This window comes from Gadus morhua, chromosome 16, assembly GCF_902167405.1.
Source record: "Gadus morhua chromosome 16, gadMor3.0, whole genome shotgun sequence".
Taxonomy (NCBI): domain Eukaryota; kingdom Metazoa; phylum Chordata; class Actinopteri; order Gadiformes; family Gadidae; genus Gadus; species Gadus morhua.
The window spans coordinates 16,191,183-16,211,182 of NC_044063.1; the positions used below are offsets into that span (position 1 = coordinate 16,191,183).

Here is a 20,000-nt window from a genome sequence, read left to right on the forward strand (position 1 = left end):
AGCCCTGCTCTATCGTGTCTTCTTCTGCGGCGCCCCTGGGCGGAGGGCAGTCCAGCAGACAAAGGAAGAGGGCCTCGAACTACAGCGACCGACGTGGTGCTCAATGTGCCCGGTCCCCCAAGCACGTCCTCCTTTTGGGTTTCCACAGGTTTTTGTTTTGTTTCCACTGATTTGAATGCGCGAGTTGAGGGAGGGTGTGTATTATCATTATGTAAATGGCACTGTGAGACCTATGCACAATGTTTACAGTCTGTCCATTGGGGGGAGGGGGGGGGGGGTCCGCCCCTCCTGTGAAAGAAGGGGGGGTCTCGCTCAAGGAACAACATTAACACTGTGGTAGAGAGGGCGAATGTTATGTGTTTGGACCCAGTCTACCTGTGCCTCATCTCCCAGAACAGCATATAATCCCAAGTATATAATATTATATGTACAATCTTAAAAGATTCAGCAAATATAGCCTGAACTCATCTGTTGTTGAGGATGATCCCCAACTGCCTCAGAAGCTGTTTACAAAAACTTTGTTTACTAGTAAAGGCAATAGACTGGAAAAAAGATGATGTCTGTGCCGTGACGTCATCTGTTGTAATGAGGCCTTAGATCTCACTTTATGGGCGCTGCCATAGCGTTAGATTGAGGCAAGCAGCGCAAGCTTTCCATTTTTGGCCAATTTAGGGCGGGAATTGAATGGCCGCCCAAACCAGAAGGGGAGTACTTATAGAGTAGTTACAGTAGCCTAGCACATCTTTATGTGCTGGAACACACTTTAAATTACTTTAAAAAGGTTTTCCAGCCATGAAGCGGCTATCATAAAGCAAATACTAACCCATTCAATTGTCCTTAAAATAAATGCTTAAAATATCCTAGTTATATCTGTTAAAGCGATAGTGTTTTCACATAACTAATATATTCCAAAAGTTAAAACTTCCTGGCAGCCCGTGCCTCTATCTTTGTTTATAAGATTCTTACTCTCGACAGTCCCAAAACGTCTCCCGATCATATCACCCAGCAAGCCCAGCTATGCTACTCTGCGTCAAACAGCTGCATAAAATGTAAGTGTTTCCTGCCTACTAACTGACATTTATTTATTTACAAATATTCACCTCACAATACGAGAAATAAAACACAGTTTTACAAATGACCTAAAAATGTGACCGGCCTTTTTGCCTCCAACCACTGGGAGCCAACTCTAGGCCTTTTATGATTTTCCATCAGCTTTTTGCTTTTTGCAAAAATGTTGTCATGGCTGCTGCTTGGTGTAGGCTTACAAACGCACTCGACTAATAATACAGCCACTACATCTAAGGTAGCCTATCATTTCTCCTACTGCTGAAGCCTCTATTGGCTTAATGTCTACGTACATACACGCTGGCATAATCAATTGTGTAAAGAACACACACACACACACACACACACACAAACACACACACACACACACACACACACACACACACACACACACACACACACACACACACACACACACACACACACACACACACACACACACACACACACACACACACACACACACATACAGCTGCAGGGTGCAGCAGACCTGATTGGCCCAGTCCTCTGGCAGGTTTTCCATCACACGGGGTCGGTAATGTAGGAGAAGTCTGTTGGTTAGGAGGAAAAGCTGCTCTGGCTGTTAACAAGAAGTCCCCTAATGAGACTCCGCTGTTGACAGCCTCACAAACCCGCAAATGAAGGAGTGTGAACGTGTGGCCATTAGCATACGTTCGTATTAGAGTAAATGTGTGTGTGTGTGTGTGTGTGTGTGTGTGTGTGTGTGTGTGTGTGTGTGTGTGTGTGTGTGTGTGTGTGTGTGTGTGTGTGTGTGTGTGTGTGTGTGTGTGTGTGATTGTTTTTATTCATGCATGTGTGCTAACCCGTGCAAGACTCAATGTAAGAATCTGCTGATGAAAGTGTTTTTGTCACATGACCTCGACAAGAGACAGGAGGAAAGTGTACGCCTGAACTAGCATCTCTTATTTCCATCGCCCCAGTGGTTTATATATCTATAGATATATATATATATAGATATATACGTCTATACACATATACAGTATACATATATCTATATATATATATCTATAAACCCGTGATTGGTCTATAACCAACCATACATTGTGTGTGTGTTCTTCGTGGTTTGCTTCTCTCTGCTTTTGTGTTTTAATGTTGCTGAGCCTCTTTTTTTGATTCATCTGATGAATGTATAAGCAAGCATGCATGAAGAGTGCACGTGCATCTCATAGGTGTACCTTACGCCCAAAAGCTCCATACATACTGTAGCACCATGGCCATCGTAGTCCTCCTTCTGTAACAGTGAATCATTCATGCTGAGCCCTGACTTCTGTCCTCACCAGAGGAAGCTCCTACTGCAGATGCGCTTCATCACACCCTGTGACAGCAACACACCCTCCTTCTGTTGGCTCTGTGGAAGCTTCCAGACAGCCAATAGAAAGTGGGTGCGGTTTCTTCTTCACAGTGCGGCCTGGTCAACCCACTTCTCCTGTAGTGTGTGTGTTATCCATTTATGAATGTTTCGGGTGTGCGAGAATGAGTGTATGTGTCTGTCTGTGTGTCTATTCTACGTTTACATGGATGTATCCATTTTTTAAGTATCCCTAATGATTGAAGATCATTGGGAGGATTTTAATTCTGCCGTTTTAAATTCAAGCTACTCAATCAGACCCGTGTTTGTAGAGCTAATGAGATATCAATGAGCAGATCTGCATCTAGGACATCTGGGACATCTGGGACATCTGGGAAGGGAAAGCCTCACAGCTGTCCCTCCTTCATCAGTCATTTTTACTAGCCAAGTTTCACACCACCATGCTCACAGATTTTAGTCTTTCCCTCTCTAGAAATATATTCTCATAGCAATCAAAAAAATATGTTCAAATAATGTTTGTCTGTGTTTTTCAGAGTGCCCTCCAGAATTCCCCATGGGGGTTGATGCAGGCGTTGGAGAAGCAGGTGGGAGAGCTGAGGATCGATCCAAACAATGAGAGCTACGAAGCAGCCCTGGGGGATGCAGGGGACAGCCGGCCCAGTTCAGGTAGTCCTGATGCTGCGGGACGGTCTTGGATTTGGATGTGCTCAATGTGATCTCTGTCTCACTTGTTTATTCATTGTTTGTGTCATTGTTTGGTTACCTTTCAATCACTTTCCATTATAGTTTAAGGTTTTTCGCCATATGGACTATTTAATTATTGCAAGAATTTATTTTGAGTGTATTTAGAAAATTCATTGGTGTTCGGAGTGATATCTGTCAATTATTTTCTCCCTTGATGTTTTCCTTCTCCCTCTCACATCCTCCTATTCTCCTCTTCTCCTATTTGATCCCAGGTTTCTATGAATCCAGCGAGGGTCACTCTCCAAAGGAAACGTTTGAGCCCACAGACCCTGGCTCTACCTGGGCCTACAGCAGTGAAAGGCCCAAATCTCTGGGTGAGGCAAAAGACAGAACTATGTTTCCGCTACAAATTAAAATGTATGGCGGTAAAGTGAAAATGATTTGAATTCTCAATTTCATGGAAAGAAACCACCACGATCCAACGACTCTTTGAGGTGACTTAACTTCCTTGCCTTCGTCAGGAGACGCTCTCATGCTGAGCGCGGACGACGGCCAGGACTCACCGGCGGCACGCACCTCCCTGCCCCGCTCGTTCTCCGCGCCCTACCCCCCCCTGGAGGGCATCGCCGAGGAGGGCTCGTCCGAGGAGCCCTGGCAGTGGGAGTCCCGCCAGGCCGCGGGGCAGCAGCCCTCCCCGGAGGAGGAGCGCCGGGTCAGCGAGGAGGACTACCGGCGGGCCCTGCGGGTCGAGGGCTACATCCTGGGTCTCATCCAGCAGCACACGCTGTCCCCGCCGCGGCCCTGCCAGCCCCGCACCACCCTCAACCCTGACCTCCTGTACGGCCAGCACAGAAGGACCCCTTCTCACACTCCCGAGCGCCGCCTACTTGACCCCCGCGCTGACCTCTCCCCGAACCCTGAGAGCCAGGCCTGGGGTGGTGACCTGCTGCCGGGGGAGGCCCCCTCTTTAGAGGAGGACTGCTATCTGGCATTGCCCTACCCCCGCCCCAGGCCCCTCTCCCTGGCCGGAGGGCTTCCCCCACCTCAGCTGCCCACCCTCCGCCCCAGCTGTGGCGCTGGGACGCTGGATCTTTGTTATCGGCCCGACTCCCCTTCGCACTCCCCGTCCCCCCGCTCCCCGTCTCATTACAGCCAGGAGTTGGTGTGTGCTCAGTACATTCCTGGACAGGGCTGCCACGCCCCTCTGCATTCACCCAGTCACTATGCCCCGGGTCAGCTCAAGTCCGGCCTGCTTATCACATCCCCTGACCGGCCTCGCCAACCCGCCAAGCCCAGAGGATCTAAGAAGAGCCACGACAATGATGGACAGGCCTCGAGGAAGGGCAGCACTAAGGCCAGCAGGTCCCTGTCCGAGAACAGCCTTCTGGGCCAGCAGGGGCCACCGGAGCGCCGGTACAGCACCACAGAGAGGCCTCAGGGCCGGAAGGATCCTGCCCTCCAGCAGGCCCAGGGCAGCGGCCCGGGGACCGCCGGGACCGGCCGCCGCTGGTGCTCCAACCTGGAGCTCAGCCAGGACGAGGGGGAGACCCAGACCAAGGCCGGACCGGGGCATCGGCGGCCGACTCGAAGGGCCCGCCAGGCCCCTCCAGCAGCCCAGCCTCAACCTCGCGCTCAGCATCATCACCACCAGCACCAGCGCAGCCACAGTGCCCTGCCTCAGCCCCCAGACTGCCCAGAGAGAGCCCCTATTTGTCGGGGAGAGGGGGGTTCCGCCGCCAGGGCGGCCCCTGGAGAATCCGAGTCCAGCATGAGCGAGGTGTACTCCCGCGCCTCCAGCTCCCTGTCCAGCGACTCAGACGAGGGCGGACTGGTGTGGCCCCAGCAGCTACCTCCACGTCTGGCTCCGTCCTCCTCCTCTTCCTCATCTTCTCCCCAGGCCTCGGCCGACACCGCCTCCACCTCCGCCCAACCAAAGGCCTTCGTCAAGATCAAAGCCTCCCACGCGCTCAAGAAGAAAATCCTGAGATTTCGCTCGGGTTCGCTCAAAGTCATGACCACGGTATGAGGTTAGAGGTAGGACCACTATGAAGTTAGGAGTTTGGACCTCCCTATGAATTTAGGATTATGACGCCCTCATTGGGTTAGGGCTATGAGCTCCCCATGAGATCGGGGTTATGACCTCCCTATGAGGTTAGGGTCATGACCTCCTTTTGAGGTTAGGACTATGACCTCCTAATGAGGCTCGGGTTCTGATCCCCTTATAAGGTTATGATTATGGAGTCCCTTTGGAATTAGGGTTATGAGCTCCCTATGAGGTTTGGGTTCTGACCTCCCTATGAGGTTAGGCTTAAGACCTCCTTATGAGGTTATGATTATGAGGTTTGGGTTCTGACCTCACTTTGAAGTTAGAGGTCTAAGCTGCGCTCCCCTAACCATTTTGAAACCGTAGCAGATTTTTCTGTGTATGTTTCTTTTCTTCCTCCCAATATCCTAGAAGCTATTGCAGAGACTTCCCTTGCTCACTCTTGTGACCTGCAATTAACAATTCCAGATTTCCTTCCCGACCTACCTCTGCTTATTTTCTCAATGACGGATGCCTTTTCATGCACATAATGCTGGACTTGCTGTAAACCCACTCTCAGTATACTCTGGCCGAATGCATCCCCCAGCTTCCAGCTATCTGACACACTGCCACGCTTGTTTATAACGCTATGCGGTCTCCCTCATTCCGGGAGCACCAAAAGATACCTCGAGGTAAATCCTCCAGCTGATTCTTCCTCTGCTGATTGTCCTTAAAACCAGGTAAATCAATGAGCTCAAATGAACTGACCCTATCAGTATTCTTCAGGTCCTTGTCGGTCAAAATATGCCCCAAAGCTTAACCGTACAACATCTGTTGTGATTATCTGTAAGATGCATTATACAGGGTTGTGCTATGCTATTTCTTTACATTTCCAATGCTTGCAGAAAGTAAGGTATAGCTGATTTTGACCGACTAGCTGCTAAATGCTAAGCATGTATATACTCACTGAAACAAACTTACATAGAAACAGCTGAACATACACACTCTTATTGCCCTCTGGTTGCCTTCATTTGAATGAATGTAGTTTGTAAAAAGATTATTAAAAATAAAGACCTTTTGCTGTAAAAATGTTTTTACATGTCTATTGATCATGCTTATTGTATATATGCCCTGCAGTCTCCCAACCAAAATGAAAATGATTGAACCTGTTAAATATGCATCACATGCATCTTGTGCCCCTGTATGGCCTGTGAGAGCTACAGCCGCAAGGCCATGGGGCCTGTTCTGTAGAAGGCGTAGTAGCGCCTCCAAGTGGGCGCAATAAATAAGTACACCCAGTAGCAGCCGTAAGTGGAGAAAATAAATACGTTTACAAGCGTCCCTAAGTAGAGAAAATAAGTGTTAAATAAGGGTTAGATAATAAAATAAGGGTTATATAATAATGCTTTATTTTAAAGAAAACCGAACAAATTTACAATGATAATGAATTGTTGCTTTCAGCCAGGGGCATTTCTAGGTTTCATGAACATCCGGGGCTAAGCCCAACGGGAAAATGAAAATGGCAAAAAAAAAAATGTATGCTTTATTGTGCATGCACAATTTTTCATAATGCTTAACCTAAATAAACGAAAATATGCCATTATTATAGCTTTAAATAGCTACCTGGCTGCTGTGCTGCTTATCCCCAAACATCTAAAGTTCCATTCAAGTTATTTCTGAGTAGAATAAATACAAGTGAGACAGACCATAATTTCATTACTTCTAGACTGAATTGAATTAACGCATTCCATAGTTACCAGTAAATATACCAATAAATATTTATATATATATTTTTTTATTATAAAAAAATGTACCCAAACTTTTTATCCGGGGCTAATTAAATAATATCCGGGGCATAAGACCCGACAAAAACAGCCTAGTGACGCCACTGCTTTCAGCCAGCGTGACTATAAGCCACCATGTATCCCTCACAGTTTAACAAGCTGACCACTGCTGAATATAGAACTGTGGCCGGATAAATTTAATTAATGAGGTCTTAAGTTTACTAAAGTTGACAAAAACAAAACTATATGAGAGTTTTTATGAATTTGTGTAAGAGGCTACAACACTTTGTTTTAAATTTAACTAAAGCTAAACTCCCCAATATGCATGTGATTCGCTGGCAGATATAACAAAAAATATATATAAAATCTGACTGTGTCTTGGTGGTGCGGTTGTTTTTCAAACATAAAGTCATTGTGTGAGTATAATGTCTATAATGGGTAAAATTATATATCATTACATTGTTTAAACATTCTTTTTTTTTTACCCTGGAGCGACTCTTAAGCTCAATATTGCCTTAATATTATATTATATATATAATATATGTAATATAATATATATTATATTTCAAATATTGTGTGTGTGTGTGTGTGTGTGTGTGAATAATTGTACATATATTACTGTTATTTATGTGAGTACAGATACACAATCTTACAGTGTTTTATTTTCTGTGATAAAATTAAAACCAAAAAAATTGCATTTGTTCATAGATAGATAGATGAGCTAAAGTAGCAGTTAGCCATTACAAAGAAGAAGTCATGAACAAGAGTACACAAAGTCCCATAAGAAAGAAATGACATTTAGATCGTTTTCGAGGGGTTTAAATCAAACACAAAAACAGTGTAAGATCAATACATTATTTCATCTTTTCATTTTGTTCAGGGGGGATAGGTCTTTATGGCCATGTAATATTAGGGAATGCTAAAGGTGACAATCTCATAAGGACTGTGCCGCAGAAGCAATGTTTTTTCAAGCCAATCAAATTGTCCCTGCCCCTAACAGAACATTCCTGTTTATTTATGAGATCCAAGATGGAATACACAGCCACAGAGCCATCATGAAACCCCACATATACATACAGCTGCTCACACACAGCCACGGTCAATGGCGTCTTGCACATACGCAACATCCCCACTTTCCCCCCATCGGCAAGTCGTATTACCGTCAGCACGGACTCTGGATGCACATCACAGGAACACTGTGCGGTCAGGGCAGAGGGCTGGGATAGGCATACAGCGTAGCGCCCTGCTTTGTCCAGACACACTGCAAAAGCAGTACCTTCAACCTTCACAGAGCAGGTTTGGTGTGTGGAGAGGTCCAAGTACGCCATGCCGTCGTTGTTTGTGGAAAGGAGCATGAAGCTTCCAGCGGAGGATGTCTGGATGACATGTGGCTGAATGCTGAATGAGCGAGGGAGTTGAAACTGCTGCAACATTGTGTCCTCAGGTACCTTCCAGGTATACACGACTCCACTGGAACCCATCACCAGCACAAAGTCTGGCTGTTGTGGAAGCATGTGGAACGCCACAACATGCTCAGAGTGCGCTGCATGGGAGAAGCGCCTGCTGACAGTGCCAGACCAAAGGTTTGTGGCCAGCAGGTCTCCTTGGTGAAGGCCAATCAGGAAGGTGCTCTCAGGTGACACCTTGGCTGCGTCTAGGTAAAGTTGTATGTGGCACACAACACCACCGTTTTGCAGGTTCCAAACTGGCGATAGGCCTCTCTCGCAGAGACTCACCGCAAATTTACTGTTTGGGGTGATGAGAATGTCAGTTGCACTGCTGCCTCTGATACGGAAGATGTTCTGACGCGTGTCCAGATGCCAAACGTAGATATCTCCACCTGAAACTGACACAAGATGGCTGTTGTCTGGAGAGAGCATGAGTTTTTCCACAGGCCCATCATGAATGAAGTTCACTTCCGGATCTCCTGTCCGCAAGCTCCAACCCCATACTGCTATAGAGCCGTCTGCTGTGTAAAACTTCTCCCCAACCTCGTCGGCCACCACCTGGCTAACCCCATGTGACATCTTTGGGGACATACCAGCTGCATTTATAACTTCCCACATTGAGAGACAACCATGAGGAGTGATAGTAATAAAACCTGAGGCTGTTTTGAGAAGTCTAGGAACAGACGTGCTGCTGCATGTGTCAAGGGAAAGAACACATTCCCCACTGCTTATGTTCCACACCAGGACAAGGGAACAGGATTGTAGCAAAGCCAGAAAGAGATGACCTTCCTGGGCTAGCAATGCATGGAGGAAAGCCTTTCCCTGTGGAGTCATAAACTGGCCCAACATTACCCATTCACATGTGTTCCACAGTGTAATCTGTTGAGCTTTGCAAACCAATAAGGTGGCTAGTTCATACGAGTAATCCATATTGAGAACGCTGTTCCCACCTTTATCACTAAAACACTCAAGTTGAAAAGCAGGTTGGGTTGGGCTTCCATCCACATTCCAAAGCATTATATTTCCGGTAATGTCAACACACGCCATATCACACTGTTCTTCACAGAGGATTATTGACAGAATAGCATTCTGATTTGGGTTTGAACATTCACAAACGGGATTGGTGTTGTAAATGTCAAATAAAGCCACTGCCCCTGTCTCCTGCCCACAATACATGAAACGACCATCATCGGAACAAACCAAACAGGTCACAGGGTTCTGACACTGAAAATTCTGAGGTTTGCCCTTCGCGCCACGAAACACACTCACAAAACGTTTGTCCTTCCACCACACACACAGATGCTCCTCCGTCTCCACACATCCCTCGACCATGTGCTGATTTGTCTCACCCTGGAACTCCTCAGTTTCCAGTGGGCCCTCAACTTCTACAAACATCTCTGGACTGGTGACAGCCAATAATAAAAGCATGTTGCAGTATGTGGAAAGCAAAATTCTTCTACCAGTGCTCATCACTCGAGAAAACTCCACTTTGAGTTGTTTGTTGCTCAAGGACAGTTCCTCTACCTCCCTCCATGGGCTTCTCCACATCCAAGCAATACCACTTTCCATGACCCCAACTACAACATTGCAGGCTGTCAAAGCGACTTCTTTGATACAGCCTTGCCCTTGTATCCCCTCACTCAAGGAACACTGAATTGAGGGAAGTATGGAAGAAGCAGGGCAAAGAACAACACTTATGCCGCTTCCTCTTCTTCTCCTCTCCTGTTCAATCTCCTGAATGTAGACTTCAAGTTCTTGGTAGATTCCGACAAAAGGAAGAAGTCTGCACTCCATCAACATTGGGAGCTCCTCGGGAGAGCTTTGAAGGATGCATGCGGTTGATTTCAGCATGCTGGCTAAGAGGGCTCGTTCCCTGGGCAAAGTAACCACTTGTGACCTTTTCTCTCCCATCAACATGTCTACCAGATCCCCCAAAAGACCTGCTAGAACCATGGCCTGCTGAAAGCCAAGAGACAGTAATAACTTACGCTCCAACTCTTCCCACCTTTTGCTTTCTTGCAGGTGGTGGGGCAGCTCTATGATCCTCCTCAGGTTCACTAGACTTCCCTCTTTGCAAGCAGAGGACAAAGCGTCGGAAGACCTGAAGACAAAGGGCTGACATGGTTGCTGCCTGTCTATGCACACGGCCATTTCGGCCGTTTCAGAAGCCGTATTAGTTTTGCTTGACCCCAACTCTGTTGTTCCTGATGGCTCTGACTTCCTCGTAATAATGAGTGGTTTTGCATTTCCAAACGCCCATCGGCCATTGAAATAGTCTGCCATCAATGAATGAAGCTGCTCCCTCAACTCGTGACAACCTAGATACTTCTTAGTCACCACCAGGCCGAAATGCCTGCACACCCAAAACAACAGGGGTGCCCCAGCAGCCACAGTCCTCCTTCTGAGGAACATCCTCAGGTCCAGCAGGAGTCTCTCCACATCCACGTGAGGTACCCTCAACCTGCATGAGCGCGCTTGACCTCTCAGCGTGTACTGCGTCATCAACACCTCGTCGTCACTGGACAACAGGTCAGTGAGCTCGGCCTCCGTGAGCCCAGTCCTGGAGAGGGTGAGGTAGGACAGGCAGCGACGCACCAGAGTCGAACCATGTTTCTGCTCGAGGACGTCCAGCAGTGCAGAAATAGATGCATGGACGCCATTAGGGAGCGAGGATTCCATCACTTCCGAATCTGTTGAAGGTGAAAGAAGAAGAGAACAGTTGAACAAGAACAATTGACTAAGGTTTCCTCAGTTGTGGTTAAGGTTTAACCTAACTATAAGGGATTGTACATAATATATACATTATACCTGAGGTCCAGTGCAAAGTTTGGGAGTGCAGGAGGCGAGCGTAGAAAATCTGGGAACAAGAGCCCAGAGCCTTGTTAACCAGAGTCTGCTGCCCAGAGGTAACTCTCCTTCCAGAAAGGCTGAGCAGGGAGGCAACCATTCTGATACACTGTCCACTCTCCATCGACTTCAACTCTACAAAGCTATAGCCTTTGCTCTGTGTCTGACCCGTTTCCATCAGTAAACCCTTCCTCTCCTTGTCCTTGGTAGGCACAATGCTGTGCGAAACAGGTAGAGGTGAAGAAGTGCATTCTGGATAGTGTAGTTGGATGGCTTGTAAGGCCTGCGTGCGACGGTTGGACACTGACAGGATGAGCTTGACGCTATCGGGGAGAGGGGAAGGAAGGCATTGGACCATGTGTTGGATATCCACGTCGTTTATTTGATCCAGGCCGTCCAGGATTAGTACAACAGGCCGATTGGGAGTAGGAAAACTGGAGAGGAGTGAGGAGAGGTGATCTTTGAGCCAAGATTGAGAGAGATCAGGTTCAAAATATTGGCTGGGGATACTTTGTTTGGGTCTGGGTTCTGGAGGATTAGGGTCTTTGGGCTTGGGATCAGTTCTAGAGCGTAAATTAGGGTTGGAATGGTGGTTCTCTGCACTACAAGGTTCATGGTTTGAATCCAGGTTAGAAGGCAGGCCTTTGGAGATGTCGGGGTCAGATGAGACGTCATGTGGTTGTCTGTAGCAGCACACTATTTGATAGCAGAGTAGGGAGAGGATGTGCTTCGGGGACGGGTTAATTGTTATGTTAGCAAAGTAAGGAATGATTACTGGGTCTTGATCAGCTAGCCATGATTTCACCTGTAGAGGGAGAATCAGAAAACAGAAACAGAATTTGACTTTGTATAAGGGAAAGAAAACATAACTTATCCCTAGATCCCTAGAAATAGGCACCAATATCCCAGGTGTGGAAGGTTTGAACTGGCCTTTTCTGAACTTCTATGAAGCAGTTTTTATTTATAAACAAGTGTATATTTGTAGAGCAGTAGTGAAAGTTGTGAAATAAGTTGTGAAATAATTCAGTCTTCAGTGAGTGAGTCGGATGGCTGTGTGTCTGTTACAGCAGATCATTTAATATATGATGCTGATATAATCGATATCCCCTCCAGAAAATACTCAAGAAATACCAAGTTCCCTTGGTGAAGAGACAGACATATTTTTACAAATAAATAACACAAATAAAGATAAAAAGAAGATTGTATTATGAATCTGGCAAATGATAATATGCTGTATCTGACAACATCAACCTTTTTAACACTTTACCTGCTGGCAGCAGTGTGCAAGCAGGACTGTTTTCCCAGTGCACGGCCCGCCTCCCACCACTAGCGGGCGCTGTTTAGCCCTCTCCACCAAGTAGGTTTTTATCTGCAAACAACAAATGTCATCTTAAAGGGGGCATGTTATGCCACCAGGTGAAAGTCTGATTATCCATCACAAGCCGTTTTCAAAATCTGCGGTTTTCTGTGTTTTAGTGACATCACGAGTGTCCCCCTAGATGTATCCTGGATAGATCACTATATCAGCCTACCCAGTTGACTGTAGCAAATGTTGCTCAACTATCAATCATACATCTAGGTGGACACTGCCACCTTTGATGTTCCTAAACACAAGAAAAGGCAGATTTTAAAACGGCTTATAATCACATTCACACTTGGTGGCATAATATGGCCCCTTTAAGATTGAGGTTATTTTCTGACCTCTTCCGCCTCTGGGCGAGTGACGTCATAAAGACGTGAGAAGACACCAGACAGTTCCTGCTGGGCGGCCATCTCCAGGGCCAACGCGTCGTTAAGGTGACGGACAGGTAAGGGGTTACGGCGGTCGACCAGGTCCACCAGGTCCGAGTACACCTGGAGACACAGAGACTCTGTGTAGGCTCGCCGCCTGGCCGTGGTGAAACCGTGATGACTGTTGCATTCCGTGGTTGTGGTGTACACCTGGAGCTTAGAGGAAGTGATCAGGCTCGGCAGGAAGTCATCACAGAGCTGCGACAGGAAGTGGTCACCAGACGGCTGTGTGTATACAAAAAACAAAATCGATGGAAAATAGAGGAGAGAAGGTAATCACAGGAGAGGAGTCATGTTATGCTATTATGGTATTATAAATCAAACAAATCACAGGATATATCCACATACAGGTTAAGCTTTATCACACTTCATGTCAGCTCTGAATTAAGAAAATAGAGGATAACTAACTAACTACTACATACGCTTGTCATTCATTGTAATCGAAAGGTGGGCGAGAGTGTGGTTGAACAGTGCCTCACTGTGGCTGTGGAGTGTACTATCTGCTCTTAAGTGGACAAAGATGGATTGATGGTAGTTTATATAGGCTATAAAACCCTGGTTGTTATACCAGTAAATGTGGAGTGAGTAGTGGGTCTTGGTCTGGATGACTCTGCTTCTTTCCACTCTTCTGGCTGCATGCATTGCGGACTCTGTGAACATAGACCAGGCAGCGACTCATGATGTCATCACCGGAGCCCTCCCGCAGAGCCAGTCGTAGGTCTGCATCGAGCTCTGTAGAGGAACCCAATGGCCCATGTCAGGATAGTAGAACTAGATGCACGCACACCCACACGCACACACACACACACACACACACACACACACACACACACACACACACACACACACACACACACACACACACACACACACACACACACACACACACACACACACACGCACGCACACAAACACACACACAATGGCCTTACCTGATCTTAGATAGTCGTGGGCTCTCTCTTGCGTCATTAGGCCGTCACGGACACAAAGACCCAGTGCAGTCTGAAATACTTTCAGCGCCTCCTCTCCTTTATCCCTCCTCTTACTCTGGTCTTCCTCCCCTACCTCTCCCTATGAGGAAGGACACAATGGGCTCTGTGTTGTTTTGATGAGGACCACCGATGCTCTAGCAATGGGGAGGATTCATCCCACAAATGCAAATATGTGATACAATGCTTTCATCCAATGTCATATCACAATCTATTCTAGTTTTAATCCATTTATTTCTAAATGGTAAGTAGCGTTACCTTCCCCAAAACCCTAACACCCACCCGGAAAAAAACAAATCAAACACAAAGCCCATTCGTAACTCAATTTATTGGTTACATTACACCCCATGCGAGAGGGATTGAAAGGAGAAAGGAAAGAGGTGGGCATAAGGGTAGGCGTCGTAAAGTATGTTCGGGAAATATTAATAAGAAAAGAAAACCTGTAACTGTACGCTGGCACTCCGTACTGCATTGTTTTGCATTAACCAAAAACAGCCTATTCTATCATCCCATCAATCGACTGAGTCACGCTCACGTTGCTCTCCACATGGCCTTCGCTTCGACAGGCCCGCGTCCGCAAACAATAGGAGGGCAGGATGGAGTTCTCGTCCCTCAGGTAAGCCTCCTCCAGGGCACTGGTCGTGATTCCTGCATGCTGGCACACCTGGAGCAACAATTGGTACTCTGTCACCTCCACCTGAGAAGGCAGGCCGGCCCTGCCGTACTGATGTCCCACCAGTGTCTGCAGGGCCCCCATGTGGATACAGAAGGAACAAAGGCAATGGGTGAGGCAGTAAAACACTGAATGAATCTCAACATCACAGAAGGCTTGTTGGTCTTGATTTAAATTTAAAGTTCTTGTTGGTCAAATTCATTCCATGCATTTAAAACTAATGTGTCATATTTTAACATCGGATTCTCAATTCATAACATTTGATCCGTTACATGGCTCCTGTACCACACGATGCTGATGACATTTTGGTCTGGAACACTTATTTTGTAAATCATTCTTGTGTGGTAACCAACCAGTAAGTAGGGGCCATTGGAGTTGTTTTGACATTCGTATATCAGCTGCTGCCTGGTCCTCTGGTCTGGCCATCTCCTTGGATCACTGGACTCACACGGGTCAATCACCTGCAGGAACGCATGCACACAGATAACGCTACACAGGAATACCCGTCAGAGTGTGTTCATACTTCAGAGGACAGGCAGGAGATCCGCTCAGATGCAGGCAGAAGCCCACATGCAGGAATACACAATCATACACACGGGCATGTGCGCACACACACACGCATGCACACACCTACACCACATATTAATATGCCTACCCCACATTTTATTATTAGCCAATGAGGCACATATAAAGTTATTATATATAGGCAGCCTTACCATGAGATCTAGTCCATGCGTGTTCCTGCAGTGCTCTCGTAGTCTGGGGAACACAGTCTCCCTCAATGCCCTGCGCTCCACCACCGAATCTGTGTTTACACACACACACATACACACGTGCAGCCGTAAACAAACAATACCACCTCAATGGAACTCACTTCACCCAAGACCTGGGGTCCCAAGACTTTGGACAAAGGACAAAGACGGAGAGGCAATACAAAAGTAACACAACACAAAATGATGTAATGATGTTTTTCGAGTGGTGTTTTATTAAGCGAGACTAGAGCAGCTAGATAACAGACACCTGCGGTCACCGGCCTACCTTCTGGGTTGGAGATCAGGTAGATCTTCACACGGGAGGTGCAGGGCCGTGATCCCAGCGAAGAATGTTCCATTCCCCCTCTTCAGAACGGGGTCTCAAAGGTTTTGATTGGAAAAAATAAACAATAAACAGGCTTCAGCGTGGAGGATCCATGCCATCCACAGTCATGATACAATACACGTTACCACTCATAAAGCTTTTAAATCTAGGTTGAACACTAGAGATATGGACCGCTTGCCTCTCTGCCCCATGCTGGTGTCCTGGAGTAGGGAGGAAGTTCTGTTCTATGGGCTTGCTGTGCCTTGAAGGGCAATCACGCCCATCCTAGAGGAGGAGGGCTGAACGTACTAAACACAAATGCATGTATACTCAAGATTGCCGATTACACACACACACACACACACACACACACACACACACACACACACACACACACACACACACACACACACACACACACACACACACATAAAAACACCTGATAATTTTTCCCATATTTTTTATTAACATTTGTACACAATAAATACAAACTTTGTTGTGTTTTTTTTTTACAGCCAATATGAATATCTTGAAATCAATTTTGCACCTTCTCTTGTTATTGATAATATGGCAATAATCTATTAATAGATAGAAGGCCATTCCACCGCATCTATTATATAGCAGCTGTGCAACTTCCCCTAATCCAAAAAGAATGACCAAACAAAACAAGAAACTAGAACAAATAATAAAAACACTGAACCCGAAAGGTTTACTTTTTAAAAATAGGAACGGTTTGAACGGGGAGAGCGCGGTGAACGTCGAGGTTCGCTTGATCGGTTTGATTGTTGTTTGCAGAACGAGGGACATTTCTGTAAACCATAAACTTCAAAACAAGTTTCAACATATTATCAATAAGATCTCAGAGAGATCAACACCAGGCTGCCGTCGAAGTTGCGTCGCATGAAAAAAGAAAAGAAAAAAGATCTTGCTACTTCTTGGAATTTAGCGAGACACAAAAGGGTCAACCCAACAGGCTCTGCTAATGCCCTGAATTATCTACACAACACGGCATGTTCTTTGTTACACAACACGTCATAGAGGACTCATTTGAGAAAGCAGAAGCAATGTCGTGTTTACTTGCCCAAAGAAATCGTAATCGTTTGTTCCCGCGCCAGAGACAGGAAGGAAACACTTACATTTTTTGTTCCAATATTGGGACTTTTGGGAAAAACTTGTTCCTTAGCCAACAAAAAGAGGGCGGCAGCAGGGCACATGTTGAGAGTAGACCGTGTTATTCAAACACACCTCTCCTCTTCTCCTATGAGAAGTACAATACACATGTGCTCCCACACATCTGCTCATACCTGTCTCAAAGTACACTGTTTGTCGGCCTCTTTATAAAGATACACTTCAACTGTATTCTGAATGGTTTCATTTGAAGTTAAACACAAATGTACAAAGTTCAACTTAGCCGTGCCATCCCTTATAAAGATGGCAGATTAAAATAATAATAATATAAAATAATACAAAATAAAAAACTTCAGTCACACTGATACAAAGAGGATCGTCCACACAATTGGAGTGATTAGAAGTACTACGCTTTAGATCAATTAAACAGTTCTATAGTGCTCTAGGGAGAGCACACCTAGCTCAATTATGTCGGGGATACGTTTTCTTAAAGGGAACAACACATGGCTACCTTTCAAAAAAAGTGCTACATTGCCTTTTAGGCAGGGGGGAAAAGGCTTGGAGGGAGTTTAAATAAGCTGAATTACATCTGATTTATATCTTTCCCGATAAGGAAAGATGTGATTTTATCTAGCTCCATTTTTATGACTGGTTGCAGGCGATTTGCTTCTAGCTGAATGTGTGTGAAAGAGTTTTGAAACAGCATTTAAAAAACCGTACATATCTTTCATTCTTGCCCTTTTTTGGTTCGTCGTCTCATCTGCCCTGGGGCAAAGTTGAACCACAAAACAATGAAAACAACCAAAGGTGAGGGGTGATACTGAACTGAATACACAACTTAATACCTTGAGGGCTCACCACTCTGTAACAGAAACATAAAGAGGTCGGCGAAAGATAAACACCAAGCAGGTCTGCTCAACAAAATGACATGAAATGAAAATAATAAACAATACAAAGAGCTAGGGGGGGGGGGGGGGAATCAAACACGAGACCCTGACTCCACTCTGTCTCATCCAATCAAATGAAACGAAAACCCTCCCATTCCACAAGCGCTCCTCCAAATCCCTTTCAAAGAGGATTCCGTCAATCCCGTTATCCCGGACCCATGTCCCGTGACCCCTTGGCCCCGCCCCCCTCCATCCCGTCTCCTGCACGGCGGACGTCTTCCAGGACTAAATATTAGCGATACAGACGCAGAGACTGGGAGGCAGGGGGGGGGTGGTACGGCCGCCATGTTTGTGTGTGTTCATGTGCTTGTGTTAATGAGGGTAAATAATGTGTGTGCGTGTGTGTCTACCACTGCTTCACACGGCGTGCCGTACACCAAGGAAACACGCCGCACACGGGTACGAGGCGACAACTTAGGAGGGGGAGAAGAGCAGGGGAGGGAGGGCTGGAGAGAGGACTCTGACGCCAGGGGTGGAACCAGCCACCCCTGCCTGTCTCTCTCACTTTATGTATTTACTTCCCTCGTTCCCTCTCTCTCTCTCTTTCTCTCTCTCTCCTCCTCCCGGCTGCATTCACAACACCCGTGTATATTCTTCTGAAATGTGACGACAGTCAGTAACTACATATCAAACAGGTTCAACTGCGTTATTATAATATGTGGAGTGCTGCGCTGCGATGATCCTATGACCACAGTTATGTACTGCACTAATACATTAAATATGACGCGATGCTGGGGGATAGGGCTGGCATTTCACACCATTCTGTCTCCAACTCAACCGTCTCAATCGCAACCGACCCCAACTCTCAAAATAACGATCCAGCTTGGATCTCAGCTTTTCTTCTGGGTGTGCAAACATGCCATGTCTGCAATTGTTATTATTTAAAAACACTTTTCTTTTTTTTTTCTCCATGTTCATTTCTTCACGGAAAGACAACCTTGATTTATTCACTGGGTGTTTTGTTCACCCCACTCTGAATAAATAAAGGTTGATTGATGACAGCAGGATAACCTTGCCCGGCAGGTCGTTGACATACAGTGTCTCTTTAATACGTCGGCATAGTGGGTCCCCCTTGCTGCTGTGCCCGGTAAGCGTTTAGTGGCGAGGCTCCTCGCCTCGGCCCCTGCTCCTAGCCCATCTCCAGCAGAGCTCCTTCTTCCAAGATGGCTGCCGGATGAAACCAGGCTTTAAGGCGAGTAGGAGGTGGGCGGTGGAGATGGTGGGGTTGACCTCCACCCTCTTTGGGAGGCGGAGCCAGCGGTCCCCTTCCTCCGACCCGGCTTTATTCCCCTGTCCCTCCTCCTCTTCATCGCCAGGATGAGGAGGAGCATGGCGGTGAGGTGGGTTCGTTCCCCTTTTCAGTTTTTTTTTGTGAGGATAAGGGCAGGTTAGTTCCAGAGCCTTTAGGGGACGTGTCTCTCTCTCTCTCTCTCTCTCTCTTTCTGTATATCTGTCCTTCTATCCATCCGGCAGTTTTGTCAGTCACACAAGTGTGATCTCCACCTCCTCAGATTTGCTGCTTTTCTCCGGCTTTCTGCGGGGGTGCTGTTTTGGAGGAGGGGGGGCGGCACGCACCTGGGGGGGAGCAGAGGGAGGAGCCTATCAACAGCCGGATCATGGGTAACACACACATACACTGAAACAGGACAGTCTAGTATAGGACGCTGGTTATGGTCCCAGAGCCTTTTGCTGGGATCATAGCCCCAATCGACAATCCACCTGTAGGCCTAATTAGATCAGGAGGCGCCCTAACCCCTACCTGCTCCTTAATTCACCTAATTAATAATTAATGAAGTGAATATGTCACTTTGGTTGGAAGAGCCAGCTAAACTAAGTTCTGTAGCTCTTCACTGTGCGTCCTTCTCTTACATGTTCTTTTCTAGGCCTCTCTAAGGGTGGGGTCCAGGGTGGATGGTTGAGTGTATGGCCACCAGGGTAAGGAGCGTGTTGGGTACTTACAGGCCGTAGTTTGCCCGGCCCTCCGTCAGGGGTGAAGCGGAGAGGCTGAGGAAAGCCTGGAGACACGGGACTCCTGCCAGAGTTGTGATCTGGAGTGACGAGGACACGACACATAGAGAGATAGAGATAGAGATGGATAGATAGATAGATATAGATTCAAACCCAACAAAATTAGCAAAGCATATAAACCGGGCAGTTAACACCATGAAGAACCCACGACCACACAAATTGAACATGATTATCTGTGTGTCTGTA

General features: G+C 46.7%; 4 protein-coding genes across 7 annotated transcripts in view; 1 reads left to right on the forward strand and 3 right to left on the reverse strand.

Annotated features, from left to right (window-relative positions):
• LOC115561267 (dapper homolog 3) overlaps positions 1-6,193 on the forward strand; it is a 12,149-nt gene extending 5,956 nt beyond the window's left edge. Inside the window, exons 2-4 of the mRNA XM_030381185.1 lie at positions 2,929-3,061; positions 3,352-3,453; positions 3,601-6,193. Coding sequence (XP_030237045.1) covers positions 2,929-3,061; positions 3,352-3,453; positions 3,601-5,105 — 1,740 coding nt within the window. The 3' untranslated portion in view covers positions 5,106-6,193. The remainder of the gene's footprint in view (positions 1-2,928; positions 3,062-3,351; positions 3,454-3,600) is intronic.
• A 295-nt stretch (positions 6,194-6,488) lies between these two features.
• LOC115561187 (NACHT and WD repeat domain-containing protein 2-like) lies at positions 6,489-13,248 on the reverse strand (the record flags this gene model as incomplete). The annotated part of the gene is made up of 4 exons (XM_030381015.1): positions 6,489-11,024; positions 11,143-11,986; positions 12,449-12,550; positions 12,883-13,248. Coding segments are annotated over 4 exons (4,557 nt in total), but the record flags the coding sequence as incomplete, so codon positions are not given.
• Positions 13,246-16,075, reverse strand: LOC115561782 (NACHT and WD repeat domain-containing protein 2-like). Its single transcript, XM_030382016.1, has 6 exons — positions 15,673-16,075; positions 15,351-15,439; positions 14,988-15,095; positions 14,497-14,703; positions 13,905-14,043; positions 13,246-13,704 (listed from the first exon to the last, which is right to left on the reverse strand). The coding sequence occupies exons 1-6, from the start codon at positions 15,743-15,745 to the stop codon at positions 13,535-13,537; spliced, it is 786 nt and encodes a 261-aa protein (XP_030237876.1). The 5' UTR covers positions 15,746-16,075; the 3' UTR covers positions 13,246-13,534.
• Positions 16,076-16,154: 79 nt separating this feature from the next.
• Positions 16,155-20,000, reverse strand: part of fchsd2 (FCH and double SH3 domains 2) — a 55,600-nt gene continuing 51,754 nt past the window's right edge. For all 4 annotated transcript variants that reach the window (XM_030380674.1, XM_030380673.1, XM_030380672.1 and 1 more), the window contains 2 exons: positions 19,746-19,834; positions 16,155-19,361 (listed from right to left, as the gene is read on the reverse strand). In XM_030380674.1, coding sequence (XP_030236534.1) covers positions 19,269-19,361; positions 19,746-19,834 — 182 coding nt within the window. In that variant the 3' untranslated portion in view covers positions 16,155-19,268. The remainder of the gene's footprint in view (positions 19,362-19,745; positions 19,835-20,000) is intronic.